This window comes from Halichoeres trimaculatus, unplaced genomic scaffold (genome assembly GCF_033239565.1).
Source record: "Halichoeres trimaculatus isolate MK-OKI-2021-1 unplaced genomic scaffold, fHalTri1.1 fHalTri1_scaffold_4, whole genome shotgun sequence".
NCBI classification, from domain to species: domain Eukaryota; kingdom Metazoa; phylum Chordata; class Actinopteri; order Labriformes; family Labridae; genus Halichoeres; species Halichoeres trimaculatus.
The window spans coordinates 27585459-27604460 of NW_027437182.1; the positions used below are offsets into that span (position 1 = coordinate 27585459).

The 19002-nt window shown below is 42.2% G+C and overlaps 1 protein-coding gene across 6 annotated transcripts in view; it reads left to right on the forward strand.

Annotated features, from left to right (window-relative positions):
• The first annotated feature begins 13273 nt into the window (after positions 1–13273).
• Positions 13274–19002, forward strand: part of tle2a (TLE family member 2, transcriptional corepressor a) — a 45789-nt gene continuing 40060 nt past the window's right edge. For 2 of the 6 annotated variants that reach the window (XM_074667768.1, XM_074667771.1), the window contains exon 1: positions 13275–14014. In XM_074667768.1, the coding sequence (XP_074523869.1) occupies positions 13991–14014 (24 nt within the window). In that variant the 5' untranslated portion in view covers positions 13275–13990. Of the gene's footprint in view, positions 14015–19002 lie in introns of all 6 variants that reach the window. The other 4 variants (XM_074667770.1, XM_074667773.1, XM_074667769.1 and 1 more) reach the window with 3 other exon arrangements.

A 19002-nucleotide genomic window follows, 5' to 3' on the forward strand; every position in this document is an offset into this window, starting at 1 on the left:
TGCTCTCTTCTTTGTCCGTTTCTTGTAATTTTTTCGTCTCTTTTTCGTAATCTTTGTATTTGGAGTGGATGATTACTTTGTATGGTTCATTGTTGGTCATGGACACCAAACTTTTTGTGGCTTCAGTGATATTTTTACTACTTTTTCTCCTGTGTTTGTCTAGAGATCCTACATGTAACCATGGCTGCATTGTTTACATGTGAACAGCTGTTAGCAGCCTGTAGCATGTCAATGCTAACTGGTGTAAGGCTTGATGTCTTCCCACAAGGTGAGGAGAAGGAGGTGAAGACGACGTGCTGGTTCTCAGGTGTGAGCTAAGAAGTGATGACATGGACCTTTCCTTCCATCCATTGTTATTGGGAACGTAAGATCTAACTCCAATAAGATGGACAAGCTAGCTGTGCTAACCCAGCAACAGAGGGAATACCAGAGGGCAGAGTAGCATCATGCTATTCACCGACATGGCTAACAGACCTAACATCAGACACCAATGCCACATTGGAAGAGCTTCACCTGCTGTGAGCAGACAGGATCCAGGAGACAGAGATGGAGCATGACTGAAGAAGCTCAGTCCTGGACCCTGTGGAGGTGGAGGCTGGCTGAACTGGAGAATGATGGACAAGCTGTCATCATCTATTTTCTTATGGACCTTTTTGCACTTTCTATACACTTTCTTACTTTTGTTTTCTTGATTGCTGCTGTGACTTCAATTTTGTTGTACTTGTTATAATGGCAATAAAGTTCTATTCTATTCTATACTATTCTATTCTATTCTATTCTATTCTATACTATTCTATTCTATTCTATTCTATTCTATTCTATTCTAATGAATGCTCCAATTCACATCAAGAGAGCATCATCAACAGTTGAGCTTCTCAGAAATCCATGCACGTTTACAGCTAGAGAGCATCAGTCTTTAAACTCTTAAGACCCGAGCCTCTGTCTGGTCTGCATTTTGTAATTTACCTTGCTATTTTGGATTAGGAAGACCTAATAAGTACAATTACTAAACTTTGTCTTTGAAGTATCATGAGTCCGAGAGGCAGAAATGTAATGTCCACATATGTGTACGCTGGGTCTTAAGAGGTTAAATTAGAGCCCAGTAATTCAAAGTTCCTGCTTTTACAAACAGGCGGTTTACATTAAATATGTCAGTTTTTCTTTCTTAGTTTCAGGTAACTTATGCAGCAATTTCCTTTTCTGGGTTAGTGTTACTGAGGATCTCTGGTGCTGCCCTCCCTGCCTTTTCATGTATGTTCAAAAAGAGAGGGGAGGTGTGCTCCCCCATCTCAGGTTTCAGCAGTCCAACTTGGTATTTGAAAGGGTGGGGAGCTCCCAGAGCAGAAACAACATAGTTCATAATAATTTATTCTTTCTTGAAAAATGTGATTCTGGCTGAACTGAGATTACATTTGATTTTTTTCCTTAAAAAATTATCTTCATGATTCATGGGTGGACAAGCATGAAGATGTTGGAGGAGTTGATCACTCTGATATACTGTGAGCTGCATCCCCTCAGAGAAAGCTGCTTGTGTATCCTTTGGACAGACCTGTGCATGATCCTTCAACCACTTCCTGTTTGATTTCCATTTTTCATGATCACTGAGCTGAAGCAGCCCTGCTACACAGAAAAGATCTCCAACTGATGAGACAAGTCATTATGAAAGAGGGGTGTTGTTGTTTTTAAGATTATCTGGGTATGATATCCTTTTTTTAAATGTCATTTGCAAATACTGATCTCATCTTGACCATACATTTTAAAGACCTTATCACAGGGTCAGGTTGTTTCAATCACAGGGCTCAGAATCTCTTGAACAGTCGTCATCAAGTGTTAAAAAAGATAAACCAGATTCTAATCTCTAAATCTCAGTTTACTCAGATCACTGCAGTATTCTTACATTTCTGATAAAGATATCCAGCAAACATCACACTTTGTCAACTACAGAGTTGCATGTTTCTTTTGTGCACTGATAGTTTTAGCCCAGCTGAACAGCTCTGGTACCCAACATCCTTTGAGCCCATTAGGTGTTTGTTAAATGCTGAGCTGTGACTCCTCCTTGGTCCACCAGGAACTTTTCTGCAGACACTATCAGTTTATGCGTCTGCAGAATAATTAGATTTATCATCAATATAAAGGGATCTTCTCTAAGATGCGTGACAGTATCAGGCTTTATCTGATCCAATGTTTCACTCTGGTTGTCGTTTGGTATTTGGCACGAAGCTCTAATCCTCTTACCTGCAGGATCAAAGCAACGTGATAAAGTATTTTTCCTTGTTTGAAGAACAGTGAGTCCAGATAAATGGTTGCAAAGATTTTAAACCATCAAGTCATTTTACTTTCTGTCATTTTCAATGTTCTGTTTGTCATGTGACATCTTATAACTCAGGGAAGGAGTTTAAAGTCAGTCTGAGCTGCAGAAAGTGACCCGTGGTTGGAGTGATGGAGCCATGCACAAGCTCTGTCAAATCTTGCTTCACTTTCTGGGGAACCGTATAGTTTAATCTCCCTCACTCTGACTGGCACCGACCTGCTGGAAAGAAAGAAGCAGTGAGTCAATTTAGAGGTGCAGGAGCAGCTTTTGGCTATAGAGGAGGTGGTCGTAAACAGTCTGAGGAGGTATCTGAAGCTCTCTCCTCTCCGGCTTCCAGTCTCCAGTCTCTTGGCTTTTGCATGTTGTCTTGGACAGCACTTCTGTGCTCAGGGGCCCTGCTGCAGGGGCCCTGTCTGGATAATGCCACATTTCTTCAGAGCAGCTCTGGGAGAGCAGGAGAGAGGGAGAGGTAAGGAGAGCAGGAGCAGCTTATCTGGCTGCTGGCCATCCTCACCACCACCACCAGTGACCCTGATGAGGGATTTATATTTTTATATATTTACACACTCACACACAAAACTATTCCTCTCCCGGTAGCTGGGGGCTTCACGCCACCCCCCCTTGACTCTGCAAGTCATGCAGGACTTTACAGATTTATGGTCATGGGGAAAAAGTGTCCCGCTGTGGAATAGTAGCGACACGGGGAGGTAAACAAACCTGGGGTCGGTCGCTGGAGTTTGAGTGTGACAGGGCCTCTGTTGGGAAACAGCCAGAGGTCCTGTTTCAGGCCTGAATGATGTCATCCGAAAGTGAGCTGTAGCATATCGTCATGACAACAAGGATGAACACAGGCACTAGTCATTAATGCTCAAGAATGATTAATCAAGGAAGTTGGAGTTTTGTTCCTGTCGTATGTTTGCATAAAAAAATGACACACTCCCACACAGTGAAATACTGTACAGCACTCATGCATGGCCCCATGCACAGACCACCCATGTCATCAGCACAGGATGATATGTTCCTATGAAGACATTACTAAGCCCAGGACAGTTTTATAAGGCTGTTATGTTGTGTTTGGGCTTCCAGATTTAGATTGCAAAGAGTTATGTATTACCCCACAGAGCCAGAGAGGAGATTGAGGCCTAACAAATGTGTGTGTGTGTGTGTGTGTGTGTGTGTGTGTGTGTGTGTGTGTGTGTGTGTGTGTGTGTGTGTGTGTGTGTGTGTGTGGGAGTGTGTGTGTGTGTGTGTGTGGGAGTGTGTGTGTGTGTGTGTGTGTGTGTGTGTGTGTGTGTGTGTGTGTGTGTGTGTGTGTAGCTCGACAAATACGGTTCAGACCTCTTACTCAGCATTTGCAGTTTGAGGATGGCAGCTCAAACATAACAACATATCTTTTTGAATGACACTTTCACTACATATTTGTGAAACCAAAACTTTACAGTGTGACATGTTACTAAATCAGCACATTAAAGAGTCATTTTGTTTTCTTAGCTACCCCCTTTTGTGGTGATATATCGTGTGTTTATAGTAAATCTGATGACTGCAAAGTTATGAGAAGTTTCTTTCCTCTAAGCTAGCTCCTCTCCAAAATCAAGACAGTATCTTTTAAATTTCCCATATTATGCTCCTTTTCTGCAGTTTAATATGGATCATTGATGTCTTCATGAAATGGTAGTAACATGTTTTGGTCCAAAAAGCCAATAAATCAAGCACAGCAGCATTGTTTCCAGGCTCTCATAGCCCCTCTGTTCAGAACGCTCTGATTTAGTGGGCGTGACCTTCATATGTAAATGAGACACCGCTGATACCGCCCCACTCTTCCACATCACTGAGAGCGGTGCCACGAGCTCCGAGTGCACAATGTGTAGAAAACAGCAACGCTTGTTTACCGTAACATTACAGGCTAAAACAACAGGCTACCCGCAGCTAAAGTTAGCATCTGAAGCTAACACAGAGACAGGGGGGACGCTGAGGAAAAGCTCTTACATCTGCTCCACAGCACACAGCATTTAAAATACTCACATTTCCAGGGTCCGAGGTTTGTTGGCGGATGGTTGTTTAATGCGCCTGGATTCAGGACCAGTCTATTCGCTAGCCCTCTGTTGTACTGTCCAAAGTTGGAAAAGCAGTTGACACACATGCACAGTTTTACTGAGTGTAGCTGGCACATTTCCTTGATAAATGAACTCTAGCCACTTAGTCTTGTCTTCTTCCGAGATGGGAAGCTTGTGCATGGAACTATGTGACTGTTCAGGTCAGACTTGCTCCTGATTGGTCAGAAAAAGGAATAGCTGACGTCTGCAAATCCCCAAAATCCAAACAGCTCGTTTTAGGTCAGGATTTTACATTCACAAGAACTACTAAGTACAGGTTTTGTCATTAAATATCACATTTTGTGGGCTGGGTGGAAAGCCAAAGATTTTTGCTAAATTTTGTAAAAGACTTAATAAAGTGATTTTTGCATAATATGGGGCCTTTAACACAGTGGCACCAGAAGCAGAAACATCTTCACAAGCATCTGTCTCTTGAAACAGATACCATTTATGAGATTTCAAACCAGTGTTTTCTCTCCGGTGTAACTGTTGTCCACGTATCTGCAGCAGAGAGAGCAGGAGCACAAGGGGAAGTGGGAGGCCTGGGCCTGCACACTCAGCAGCCAGCTGGTCTAGCCTGGAAAATACAAGATGCTTCTCTGTGCCAGCAATCTGCAGATTGAGAGGGAATAGTGAATGTAAGAGGGAAAATGTTAGTGTATACATGCAGCCGGCCAAGAAGCAGAAGATGGTTCATTTTCCTTAAATTCATCAAACTTCTGAAGAGGGGAAAGAGTTGGCAAAGACAAACTGGAGATGGAAAAAAGGAAAAGAAATGTGCAATTAGATGGGTAATACAGAGGTAAAGCAGAGAAAGACGACCAAAAACATACACAGGGATGAGTTTTTCAGAGCGCATTACGAAAATTGGTGCAGATGAGGCATGTCCTGTGAAAATTTTGCTTTCCTGGATTGCTATTAAGAAAACAGTAAAACCTAAGAGTTATTGGACTCTGAAAGTAACTGATTTTCCCAGTGGCCTGGTGCTTTTGAAGTAAGGAATACGTATGTAAGGGGAAAAGGCTTAGTGGAAGAAAATGTACATTCTCTCTTATCTCCCAAAGTCAATATCTAAACTCACAACAGACTATTTTTAGTTTTTGGAGCCAGGGAGTTGATGTGTGGAGCTGCTGTAACTTCAACATTTGAAATACAGCAGATCAGCTGAGCTATGAATCCCACACAACTCCTATAAATGTTCCAGAAAGTTCCCTTTTCAGCTTTGAACTTTACTTTAACACGTAAGGGCTGTAAGTGTCACATGGTGAACTGCCTTGTGTAGTCATGTGACTTTGTGATCCCATTACCTCATGGTTGACATATGATTTTGAAAAAACTTCTACTTTGTTTCTGCGCCCCGTAACTGTGGATTTCTCTCCTCTCCATCTCCCAATTCCCCCCCCCCGTTGAAAGTTGTCTTAAAACACTCTTTATTCACTAGTTTTTAACCACCCCTACCTAAACTGACCAAGATGTTTCTTCTGAGGTTGTCTACTATTATCATATACATTATGGGACAATAGCAACAGTGATGATAGTAATGATGATAACGGGAATGTAGTATTATTTCTTTAACTGTTGTCATTATTTTATTTGTCATCCCTCTGATTATTTTCACGTCTACCACTGTGTGAATATGTTTGTTTGGTTTATTTGCTTGTAAAACATTTTGGATGAACTATGCTGTGTGTCAAGTCCTGTATAAACAAAGTTGGTTACATTACATTTTGAACTAGAAAAGCACTCAGAGAGCTCAGACCTCCACCAAGCATTTTGTGATTGTCACACAACACTTTAGTCCTACTTTAATGTTATACTCCTTTTCAGCAGACTGTCTGCTACAATTTGGTGTTAGTTGCAGGTTTGTACGATAATTTGTTACCTGACAGTGATAAAAAATTATGATGACCCAGTACATATTTCATATTCTTGATCTTTGTATCCAGAATATTGCCAGGATTTGGATCGTACTTTTACATCTGTCAGAAATTATGACCTTGTCTTGTGTTGTTTTGCAAAGTAATCCGACCATTATCTCACAATAATACAATAATAAAGGATCCTTTAAAAAGGTCCTGGATCCAGACAACGATCACTTCCAAAATGTAGTCACTTCTTCCTTATCCCATTTTGAACATTTCCTAAAAAAATTCATTAAGATCTGTTTGTTACTCTTTGAGTTATGTTGTTCACAGACAGACAAACTCCCTAAAAATAAATAAATAAATAAATAAAAAATAATTGCCTCCTTAGTGGAGGTAACCAGGAAATCATGCACATCAGAAAAATGATACAAAGGGTCCAATGGTGACCAACAACCACTTTCAGACACTGGGGCACCCCTGTATTTCACGTAACCCTTCCTCTGCATTAAAAAGGCAAGCCAGGTAATGGAAGATCAGCCCATGGCTTGAGATGTTTTGCAAATAATGTCTGGATACCGCCCCACAAAAGTAAAGCTCCATTTATGAGCAAAAAGTGTCCTCCAGAGGAACACACAATCTGATAAGGCAGTATGCCAACGGTAAGCCCTGCACCCTTGGTGACAGGAAAACTTTGGGCTTCTACTCTCCCTCTGTATTGGTCTGTGATCTTCAGCACCAGTGGTGCTCAAGCTCCGTAAGTTACAAATCTACTTTGTAGCAACACTCTGCAGCCATTGTTTTAAAATCTTGAGGACAAAAATGTCTTGCCAAGAGAAGAAGATGCATGTCTATTGTCAATTAGTATGACAACAAATCTACCCTGATCTTATCTTCCTGTGCAATTCAACCCCAAGACAAACATTGGTCCTGAAGTCAAAGAGTCCACACACATTCATAAAGGAGGTAGACATGCATTTGGTGTACTAAAACAACTAACATGAACAGACAATATCACAATCATGTTACATTTCTAAGGCAAATTATTCAGATTTAATCCCCACTTGAAAAGCAAGTCTTTCCCGTATATGACCTAATGACTAACTTCATAACTTCACACATTTACAGGTCATTAGAATGCATGAAGATTTCAATGATGTGGAAGAGGAAGCATACATGTGTTAACATGTTTAATTGATTTGTTGTTACCAAATCATTACTTAGTCACACACTGCTCTCAACAAACTGTGTGGGCAGTTGTGCTGGCATAAGGATGAATTTACTGATTCAAGTCATATGGAATGAGCTAAGAAAACAAGAAAACAAGAAAACACACCATGCTGAAAACAAGACATAAATGGATTATAACTCAACTTTAAATTAAGCCGTAATGTGAGGAAAGTTTAACAAAGACCATTTTAGTGCCACCTCCACAAAGTTCCCCAAAGTTATGACTCTTTAAAGGCTGACAAATATTGGTCTACATATTTGAAAATATTTGGGACTGACTGGGTGGTGAAAAGGTTATGGAGCTAAACACTGGATGGAAGCAGTGTAGGTGTTAGCAAGAATGTTTTTTTTTTATATTTTGACCACCATGGTGGCTGAAAGGTGACAACTGTAATAAATTTAATTTAATGGATTTAATCCCTCTTTAGCCTAAGTGAACCTTATCATTGTGAAAACAGCTTCGCGAAATAGCAGTTGTGTTTTTTCCTTTCCGCGGAGACAATGAAATAAAGCTGTTTACAGAATATGTCCACATGGAGCCAACCTGACACACATTCTCGTGACTTCTACTGATAAACGGTGCTTACTTGCTGACAGTTCAGCATTTTCAACGTAATAGCGACACCGTGTGGTGCACAATCATATCTGCAGCCTGCAACAGGAAAATGGCGTTTTCACACAGAGCAGCATTCAGCCTGTGTGTTTCTGCTTTTCCACAACAGCAGAAATGTCATGAGCTCTCCAAGACGATAAATCGACAATGAAATGATTTAAAGTTTGTTCGACACAGGACCTTCTGGAGTTGTTTCCCCACTCTGCTCAGGTTGTACTGACACAACGTTATACTCTCATTTAAAGTCACTTTGTATCCAGTCACAAAAAGCAGTGCTTTTAAATAGTCAACATGCATAACTATAGAGTTTGTTCTCATGGAGTGTTGACATTCGTTCAAAGATAATATCGCAACAAATCGCCTTGTATTGAACTTACGTTAAATTCGTGCCCATCTCATTCAGTTTATTTTCCTGCAATACCCTCATTTAACAGCAGATGGCAGTATAATGCAGTGCTGTAGCTTGAGCACATGTCTTTAAATCAACAAAGGCCTGAATCATAGTAGTGGTGTATGACAATCAGTGTGTGGATAGAAAATTGAACTACTTTAATCCACTAAACAAAGCGTTGTTTCATCCAATATCCCACAACAGCTTTTTACTGGACTATAATTAATGTTTCATAAGTGTTATCTTTTTTGTAGCTGCCCGTTTTACGATGATTTTTTTTTTTTTTTTTAATGATAAACATATAAACCTTTTTGAAATTATTTCTTTTAATTACCATTATTGTATTTATTTTCTCATATGTGTTGGTCTGATTCTGAAATATCCAAAACACAATTTCAGTCTCTGCCACTGTTTGAAAGGAAATCAACTTGTGCATCCTCCTTCTTACAATAACGCACAATTTAACACCTGACCCTCACTCTCCAGCTCGCCACCCCTCAAGTAAAGTGTGGTGGTAAGTTTTTTTTATAATGTGAGCTGGGCTGTGTGAGAGGAGTGACAGCATATGCAGAGTGCTATCACTAGCATTTGCAATTCAATGCTCAGATTTAACCTCTTCACTCTCAGCTCAGTGTGGCTTGACTGCCTGAATTTCAAATCAGCCTCTGAAAAAGATGCCCTAAAGAGCTGCAACATGAGACTATGAAGCATCACTGCACTGACCTTGTCTCTGAATTCCTCTGGCACACATGAAGTGGTCTTTCTACAAGAAGACACCCTGAGGAATATCTGTTTTTCTTAAAGTCCTCTGGCTTTAACATTATACTTTTACAAAAGTACTGTGCAATTTTGTATGTCATGGCCAAATTTTACAAGCTGATGCATTCACGTTTATTTGGAAAGTCAAAAGGAGATCTTGTTCCCCTTCAGTGCAGAGCGACACAAATCATGTCTTTGTTAAGTCGCAGAAAAGAAGAGTATCAACTGAAGGAAAGAGGTGTGCTCTCTTTCTCCTGAAATTACAGAGACTATAATGGCAACTTTGCTGTTTACTTAAAAAAAGGAGAGTTTCTTAAATATCACAGGATATGGTTTCATATTGATCTCTTTGGTGTGATGGAGACTGGAGAGTCGGAAAACAGCGTTACAGCACAGCAGAGGAATTCCTGAGTTCCCCCCACACGCTTTCTCGATCTCTCTCACACACACACACATACACACACACATGCCTGTGGGCGTAAATGTGTCAGCGTGTGTTTTATGTGTGCATACGTATGGGTATGTGTGTCACACAAGGTATTTATTTGGATCAGCCTGGGTGTGTGTATGTATGACAAGGTTCGTGCATGTGTGTGTGTGTGTGTGTGTGTGTGTGTGTGTGTGTGTGTGTGTGTGTGTGTGTGTGTGTGTGTGTGTGTGTGTGTGTGTGTGCATGTGAGCATAGCTGCTGCTGCTGTGGGTCATTACCCCTTCGTTCCCCCAGGGGCCATGCAGCAGGAGAGTGGGGGGGGGGGATGGAGGGTGATGGGGAAGAGGTGGGGGTGGGGGGGCAGAGAGGGGTCTGAAGATTTGTGGAGGTGTGTGCGTTAGACCCCAGAGGACCAGAGACCAATAAATCACGGTGCCGTCTCTGCGCTGACACCCAGCTTGTCTGATGAGGGACAAGGAAGGAGTGAAGAGGAGGGGGGCAAAGTGAGGTGGAGGGGAGGGTGGGGTGGGGAAGGGGGGCACCAGCGTGACAACACTGTGGCCTTGTCTTCCTGTCACTCAAGCCTACACTGCAAGAGCCATTCCCATCCCTTATTCCATTGGGGAGAAATTGAGGGGCCAAGGAGGGTGGAGATTAAATTGGGATACCACAAAACCAAAAGTTTATGACCCAAACCGAAGCACCTTCTTCCATTATCATCCTTTTCTCCCATGGGTGACATTTTTTCTCTCTGCTGCAGTTTAGTTAAACTTGTGGCAAAATATATTTTTTTATCATGCCTCCTCTTTTATGTGTTGGGGGGTGATTTGTGATTTTAAATTTAATGTCAAATTGCTGATTCTGACTGCTGGAAGACATCTGAATCATTTACATCATTAACTTTGGACTGTGTTTTAGGAAAGGGAAATGAACCTCCCAATTTTGTGTAAGTGTTTCCTGCTTTTTGTGATTGGAGTGATGTAGAATACAATGAAAATGGGGGTAAATAACTCTATGAAACAAATGGCCAAAGAGCTGAAAACAGCATTCCTTGAACCTCTTGTCTGATCTGTAGATGCTAATGAATAAATGGCTCTCCTGATGTTTCTCCCTGTATGATAGTTTCAAAACTGCATGTTGACAAAAGGCCTTGCCCTTGGATCCTCAGAGGCTTTTTCTGACATTCTGAAAAATTTTTGCATGGCTGAACATTTTCTCAGAAATCAAAATCTACTGTGAGTTAGCTCAAGGTGAAGTATACCAAGTAAGCACTAAACAAAAGACGCAAATCAATCTAAAGCCTTTCACCGTGCTGCTTTAAGAAAATATAAGTAAAGCATATGTGAGTTCTGTATTGTTTTTAGTTGGGGCATCATTTATTGCTAACATCATGAAGCTGCTGTCGCCTCAAAAGGAGGGAAGTGGTCTAAAGGGTTTTTGTGGGAACTGATCTTGTTTTCATCATACTCATTTAAGAACACACACCCTGATGTTCTGTTATATGATGAAATTCTGGCAACATTAGCTGGTGGTTTGGCATGTGTTGGTCTCATTGCAGTGCGATTATTGCCACACCTCAAACTGTGGTTTTAAAGGGATGCTGTGGCACCTTCAGGCACTTTTCCACTGTTTGGTATGTACTAGGTGAGCTTGTGTTGAGTCACACTATGCATTGAGTTTGTGACACAACTGTGTATTTACGACCTCACACAACTGAGCTAAAACCAAAGGCTCCCGTAGCATTACGACCATTGTGTGCCTCTGCCATTGTAGGCCCACTTTGATGTCCCGCTGCTCCCAGAAGGGCACTGTGGACTATGTGTATTTAATCACTGGAGCTCAGCCAACACACAAACACACACAAACACACACAGACACAAACGCACACACACACCCTGCACACTCCTTCATCTGACCTGCCAATAGCAATAATATGTGTCCTTCACTTATCATTTTCTATCATCTATATTATTATGCTTCCCCCAGCAACAAAGTCTTATACATCCTGTGCACCCCCTTTCCCTGCCTCACACACACACACACACACACACACACACGCACACACACACACACACACACACACACACACACACACACACACACACACACACACATGAAACCTCTCCCTGTGCAGCAGCAGACTGCAAAGCACTGCATTCCTCATGACTTTTTTTTCTAATAAATGTGATCCCAGAATCCGGGAGGGAGACCAGTGCTGTGCATTAAAATTCATGGGAAAAAATGGCAATAAAATCTTCCTTTTTCTTGCTCCTTCCCTCTCTCTCTTCCCTTCCCTGCCCACTTGCTCCCCTCACCCTTCTCTCTTTTTCATTCCCTCACTTGTCTGCTCAACGCACACACATTCGCACACACAATCCTTCCATACACACACACACTCACCACACTTTTTTTTCATCACCCGTGTGCACTCTCCCTCTCGTTCAATCTCTAACCCTCCTACTGGCTCGTCTTTCTCAGCATCCCCCCCGCTGTCCTTCATCCTTTATTCTCTTCCTCCTCCTTCCCTCCCTCCTTCCCTCTCCCTCTGCCTTCCCTTTCTGTCTTTCTCTCACACATACACAGACACACTCAAACACACACATACTCCCTCCCTCACTCCCTCCCACACACACACACACACACACACACACACACACACACACACACATACACACACACACACACACACACACACACACACACCCATCTATATTTTCCAACTCCACCTCTGGCAGGTTGTGATTTCCACTGTCAGAAATTGCTTTTTCAATATCTCTCTCTCTAATTATGAGCCCCGCCAAAGGGGTCATGCCACCAGAATACCAATTTTTCCACCATTTCTGCCTTCGTCTACACAATAATTCTTCTTTTCCAGGTAACAACAATGTGTTTCTTTATTACAAAGCCATGCAAGTGTTATAGCATTATCACCACTGTATTTTTTGGCACCTCTTTCACTCTTATCTAGATACTTTCATGTTGCTCCTTGTGGTCATGATTAATAGTTGACCTAAGAAAATAAACATAAGGATGTAGATGTTAGAGTAAAAAAATGTTCACTTCCATGTCAACGAAAACAAAAAGAGGTAATGCACGATTTTTCATTTCATTGACGGTTTGTGGGAAGAAAGAGGAAAACCACTGAATCTTGATACAGCCACCACCACACATCTCCTCGCCTGCTCAATCACTCGCTGAGCCCAGGAAAGGGTTAACCTTACAGAGCAGTTGTAGTCCACTTGATTGACATGCGGAGTATTGTGCTACCTGTGCCCTCCAATCAGCGAACGGTCAGCACACCCCACGTGGGTTTTCTCAACGCTCATTGGTCCGTCGTACCACTGTTTACCGTGCCGAGGCCGAGCCCCACGTGGAGATTTCATTCAATCACTGAACACTTCCTCCGATCCTCCTGTTCCTTTAGAAATTTCTGCACTTTTTATGAAATTAAAACGGCTAAATTGTGTTGTTATTTTTTCAACTGCATGGCTGTGGAGATGAAACTAATTGCAATGCAATGATAACAAGCGGAGAGCCAAGCAATTTTTTTTTTCTTTTTACAAATATCATCAGGCTATTTGAAGAACAGCATTGACTTATTTCCCTGGTATTCAAAACTTATAAGGGTAAATCTGAATTCAAAATGAACAGGGGATTATTAATTTTATTAAAACAAAGTGTGGGGGAGGGAGAAGTAAACCTTGTCTTTAGCTCTCCCCCTCCTTGAAGAAAGCCTCTCGTATGTTATGTCCCATTGAGATTCAGAGAAGGGGGGAGTGAGAGAAGAGAGGGACTGGGAGTGCTGTGTGAAAAGAGTGCAGGCCAACGAGCGAGACAAAAGAGGCTGCGGCTGCATTGAATGTGCCGGCGGTGTGTCCGTCTCCGGAGCCACAAGCTAACCACATTTCCCCCTCTCTCTCTGGCCTTTATGCTACAGACGTTGGAGAAACGTCGGAGAGGGAAACCGTGTATGATATTCTAAAAACTGGAAGCGCGAAGTTAAAGACTTGGGACAGAAGGCTCACTCGGACCGGGTGTTTCTCCTTTCCTCTCCCCGTTCTTACTACACGTCGAGCGCGGTGCGGTTTGGGGCTGGAGATATCACTCAGAACAAAGGAGTCTTGAAGCAAGGAATGAGCGAGCCGAGACTAGCTTTGCCATTACCTCTGAAAGCGGGCCAAATGCCTCTCTGAGACCAACAATAGTACATCGGCTGCTCGTATTTCTCGACGAAGCTTTCCGCCCAGAAAGGGGGTAAGAAGAAGGACAAAAAACGCACACAGAGACACAAGTCGGCGACTATGTTTCCTCAAAACCGACCACCGGTAAGTAGGCAACGTTGCTATGTAACCGTTTACACGCGATGTTATTGTCTCATCTTATAAACCTCTATTAAAATATGTCTTTGAATGCATTTCTGAACCTTATTGAAAACACATAAAGTCGAAACAGAAATAGTGTGTGCCACCCTTACTTAGCATTTCCGGGGACTCTTGTATGGGAAACGTGATAACACACAGGCTTATTTTTCTTGATAATAACGCCCAGTTGTATCGTTATATTCAGAAGGTCAGGCACATCGCTGTCAAAGCTGGTTAAATGTGGAAAAGCCCTCCTTTAACAGCGTCTAACTTTGCTGGGTATCATTATGTGTGAATCTCATGTCCTTGGTGGCCACCACTACTTCAGAATCATGGAGTCTCCTTGTATTTCCATACCATTGTGGAGTTGACCCAGATGATGAAGTGTGTTTGTTTCTCCCTTCGCCACAAGAGAGGAACAGAGTGAGAGAGGGGTGAGTCAACTTGGCTTGTTGACACCTTCACTCAATGGTGTGCCCTTCTCAAGTGCCACTCATTTTCAGAAAAAAAAAAATCTGCTGTTGTTTTTAAGTTCTATTCAATCACGGTGCTCTCTTCTGATTTACTGATTTGATGGATTAAAGGAAGCTTGTCAAGTAGCTAACCACTGTTGCCAGAAGACCAATAAAATGCTGCTAATGAGTTTTAAAAGAAAGAAAACGCTGAAACTGGCACCCTGTCCACGTTAGAGGTAGATCTCTTCGAAGGTTAGCAGCAGTATTCATGCTGCATGGCTTTAATTTGTTTTAGTCGAGTTTGGTGGAGAGCTTTTGAGCCGACTGAAATACATAAACACTGGTCCTCCAGCTGTGTGAAGTATCAATTAAGACCTGCTCATTTGCCTAACCCTCATCTACATCCCTCAGCCATGCCACCCAGCACCCCACCCCTGACTGTGTTTTCACATTAATGTCCAACACATTGAAACCAGATTAAGCACACAGTGAGCCATGAGTCCATGCATATGTGTGCATACACTTTAATGAATTCTCCTCACAATGTCATTCATGCAAGTGAAAAGAAATAGTTTTATGTAGTTTGCACTGTGGCTTCATTATCTTCCTTCAAGTGGTAAAGGGATCTTGTGAATCCCATACAACCCAACATACAGCACACACACAGACACACATGCACCCCAGCAGCTGTGTATGTAGTGTGACTGACTGCATGAAGGCAGGGCAGGAGGCAGACTGTGGCTCTGTGGTTTGCACTGTAAACCCAATCCCTCTCATCCAGCCTCTCCTCGCTGTGTTCCTGTGAGAACTCCAAACCACATCTTAATGTATGGGCAGGCGTCCCAGGGCGAGAGGAGCAGACTGCGGCGGGTCTGGGTGGAATGTTTAGGCCAGTGCTCCTTGTTCTGTTCCAGCCCTCTGTTGATCTCAACAGGACCATGTGAGACACCCGTCCTCAGAAAGTCTCTGGCTCTTGCTAGCTCTTGTTTGCACCTCACAGTGAAGGACCACTCTGCCCGGCGAGCTGTTTAATCTCTGAAATGCTAGTCTGGCAGTAACCTGTCATCACTGGTTACTCTTCTGCTTTGAATGATGTGACCCATATATTATATAAGCCCGTGACCCATATGGACAAAAACATAGGGATGTTTTAAACAAAATTATGACAAGAACTTCTTACATATATGCATTTTGTATCCTGAATCTGCTATGCATCTTGCTATTATCATTTTACCCTGCACCACAAGGTTCAACTTTAAAACGCAGATATATTAGGCATACTCTCTGTGGTGATGAGTGCAGCAGACAGAGTAATTTTGGGTCCTATATCTAGCAAATTAAGTGTACTGAAAACCGGCTCAGTACAGGAGCTACACTTTTTCTAATGAAAGATGTAAAATCAAATCATGTGCACAGATGTAACGTGAGTCTGTGGTGTTGACATAACATAGACATGACACAGAGCTGTTCTTTATAAAAAAATGCCTCCAGCCCATGGATGTGCCCGGATATTTCTGACAAATGCTGTACACATGCTGAAAGTGAAGAGGGCAGAGCAGACAGAGCTGGTTGTCTTGAAACCTACATATTTTTTCGAATCTGCCACAGTGACTGAAACATACAAGACAATAACAGAGATGAAGAAGATGAAAGCAAGAGGCCAGAGCAGAAAATCAAGTTGTATCAAAATCAGCATGTTCTTTTGACCTGTAATAACTCCATCATAGTCACATATTTGACCCATAATAACACAAAAGTAAGACATGGTGAAGATTCTGTTTGTTCCAATTTTCTTTCTTGATCATGATCATGGCAAACCATGATGCTGAATAGGGGTGAGATAAAATGAATCGAAATTTGATATATCAGGATTTTTTGTCAGACAATATCAAAATTGGAATCTTTGTCAAAAATAAAGAAAAACAAATTTTTCATTCCATTTTTTGTTTATAAACTGGATTGGAAAAAAGTTTAGACTTTTCTACAGCAGAGGGTGAAATGTTTCTCTCCAGCTCACATGATGTGTATTTATTTATTTATTTTTTTGAAAATATGGCTCCTGATATAGTGTGTCATGGTCTGGTGTTAAAAAAGCAAACTAAAAATCGTAAAAAGCGAAGAATCACAATATTAATCGAATTGGCACACCAAAAATTGTGATAGAATCGAATAGTAAGAATAGCATGTCGTCCCAGCACTAATGCTAAATGTTTTTAACATAATCAAAACCACAATCATGTACTGAAGACATAGTCCTCAAAGTTGGCTATGCCACTGTATTCCGGCCCACAGTCCTCTCCTGCACCACTTTCTCCATGCTCTCTTCCTGGTTTCCAACTCTATACTGTCTTACCTGTAAGTAAAGGCACACAAGCACAAACATGTACTTAAAATACACTTATTTACCAAAATATAGACATTACTATAGACTGTTTAATAAATGGATGTAGTCTCCACGGGGTAACCTGTCTGTTCCTGAACAGAGTAATGAAGCCAATTGGCAGCAGGGGCCATATTGGAATTTGTGGGCCAAGAGGTGGGCTTTGAGTCTTCTACTAACAGCTACAGGGTGCCAGACCTATTGTTCCCCTGAGCTGCACCTCTGATTGGGAAAACTCAAGATCTTCATATCTTCTTAACCTCTGAGTTAGAAAAAAAAATGTACCTCCTGTACAGTGTGTGCTGAGTGAGAAATGGGCCAGTCAGGCCCAAACCATCTTTTTGAAACAGCCTGCAAATATTTATTTTTTTAATGCTGCTTTTTTCAGTCTGTTGTGTAAGTGGTTCCTGGTGTATCTATAGCCAGCCTCAAGCAGATCGTTAACTTTTAGCACTTCTGCACAGGCTCCATTTTTTAAACTGAATGTTGCTCCTTGGATGGTACCAAAATAAAAATAATCACTGCCTCCAAATGTATCAATGTTTTATTTATCTGTTGCTGTTTCTTTAATTAGCCCCAGCTATCAGCTCTGGTTATCATTGGGCACATGGCTAAGTGTATTTGTTCTCATGTGTTGAATTCATGCCTTTGCATACAAAAAGGTCTTCTAGCTAGCTAGCATTTTGGCAAAGTATATGGTTATCATGTATCTGTCTGCACACATATTTATCATATTTATCAGTAGAAGTAGAAAAGAGCAGTGAAAACAGCGAGTGTCAAAACCCGAACCATGACCTGCTTCAAAGTAAAGGACAACAGAGACCATTGGTTAAAATCAAGAAGTCTAAACAATCCTTTAAAGGAGGCAAAATATGTTTTTTATATTGCTGTGAGTGGCCTTAGTCCAAATCTCCAACAATGTGACTTGTTTCTCCTGAATTCAATGTTTGGTGCGGTGTTTCAAAATGAATATCCACTCAGTGAAGATGGATAAGGTCATGCTAAAGAGAAAGACTTTTGTGGTGAGAGTGACTGAGATCGTCCTCTCTGTTCTCACGGCTAGCTTAAAGTAAACCTCCACTTCCCTTCCCTAGCATGCTTTTAGCTCTTTATCACCACTGTTGTCCAGCGGTGAGAGTGTGGCTATCGATCAGGAGCTCGCCTGCTTCTCTCAGCCACCGATTAGATGGAGAGAGGCGAAGAAAAGGCAGAAGAAAATGAAGGAAAAGAGGCTGAGGGGATCGCAGGTTTACACAAGCTGTTGTGGAGCTGTGTCTCAGTGGAAGGAACAAACGAGCGGAGGGGGTTACCTAATAAAAGAAGGCACCTCCAGCAATTAAGCCAGCTGACAGGCAAACTGTGGCGCTTCGCTAATGTGGGCTGACAGCAGGGAAATTTGAATAACGAGGCTTGCGGGAGGAAGGAGAGAGGAATGAGGAGGAGGAGGTGGTGGGGGGACTAAGAGAGAAAGATGTGTGTTGCTAATGAAACAGGTGCCTGGCAGCCCCTCCTGTCTAAGTGCAGGAATCATTGAGAGATTACCAGCACGTTTCTCCAGCACAGAGCCGAGCAGATAGCCACTTGATGTACAGTGGGAGGGGGTGCGGGAGATGGAGGAGCGAGGGCAAAGATCCTGAGTCTTTTCTTTCTCACCACGAGCAGCTTAAACAATGCAAATCACAGCTGAATGTTGACAGTCGTGTTTGAATAATTTGACATAAAAAGCTGTGACTTCAAACGCTGGTGAGAAAGGATGGTGTATTGACATGTTTCACGGTCCTCAGAGATGGGGAGGTGTGTTTTAGGCGTGTGTGGGTGGGCACGCAGAGATACACATTCAGGATTTCTATTCTGGGTTAGACCTACTGTCACTGCGTCCTTGGTGGTAGTCTGATGAGAGAGGGAAAGAGAGGGAGCTTGGTGGGTGTTTACTCTGATGATCGACTGTGTGGGTAAGCAGTATAATTAGTGGCCTGACTAATGGGCCGAGCTGTATGAAGGGAGGCAGCAGCACAGCATCTTCCCAGCTCAAGGAGACAGACAGTGTTTCAGCCTCCATTAAACAAATGGAAAACTGCTTTCTGAACATTTGGCGTTACATCAGCCATGTTAGTGAC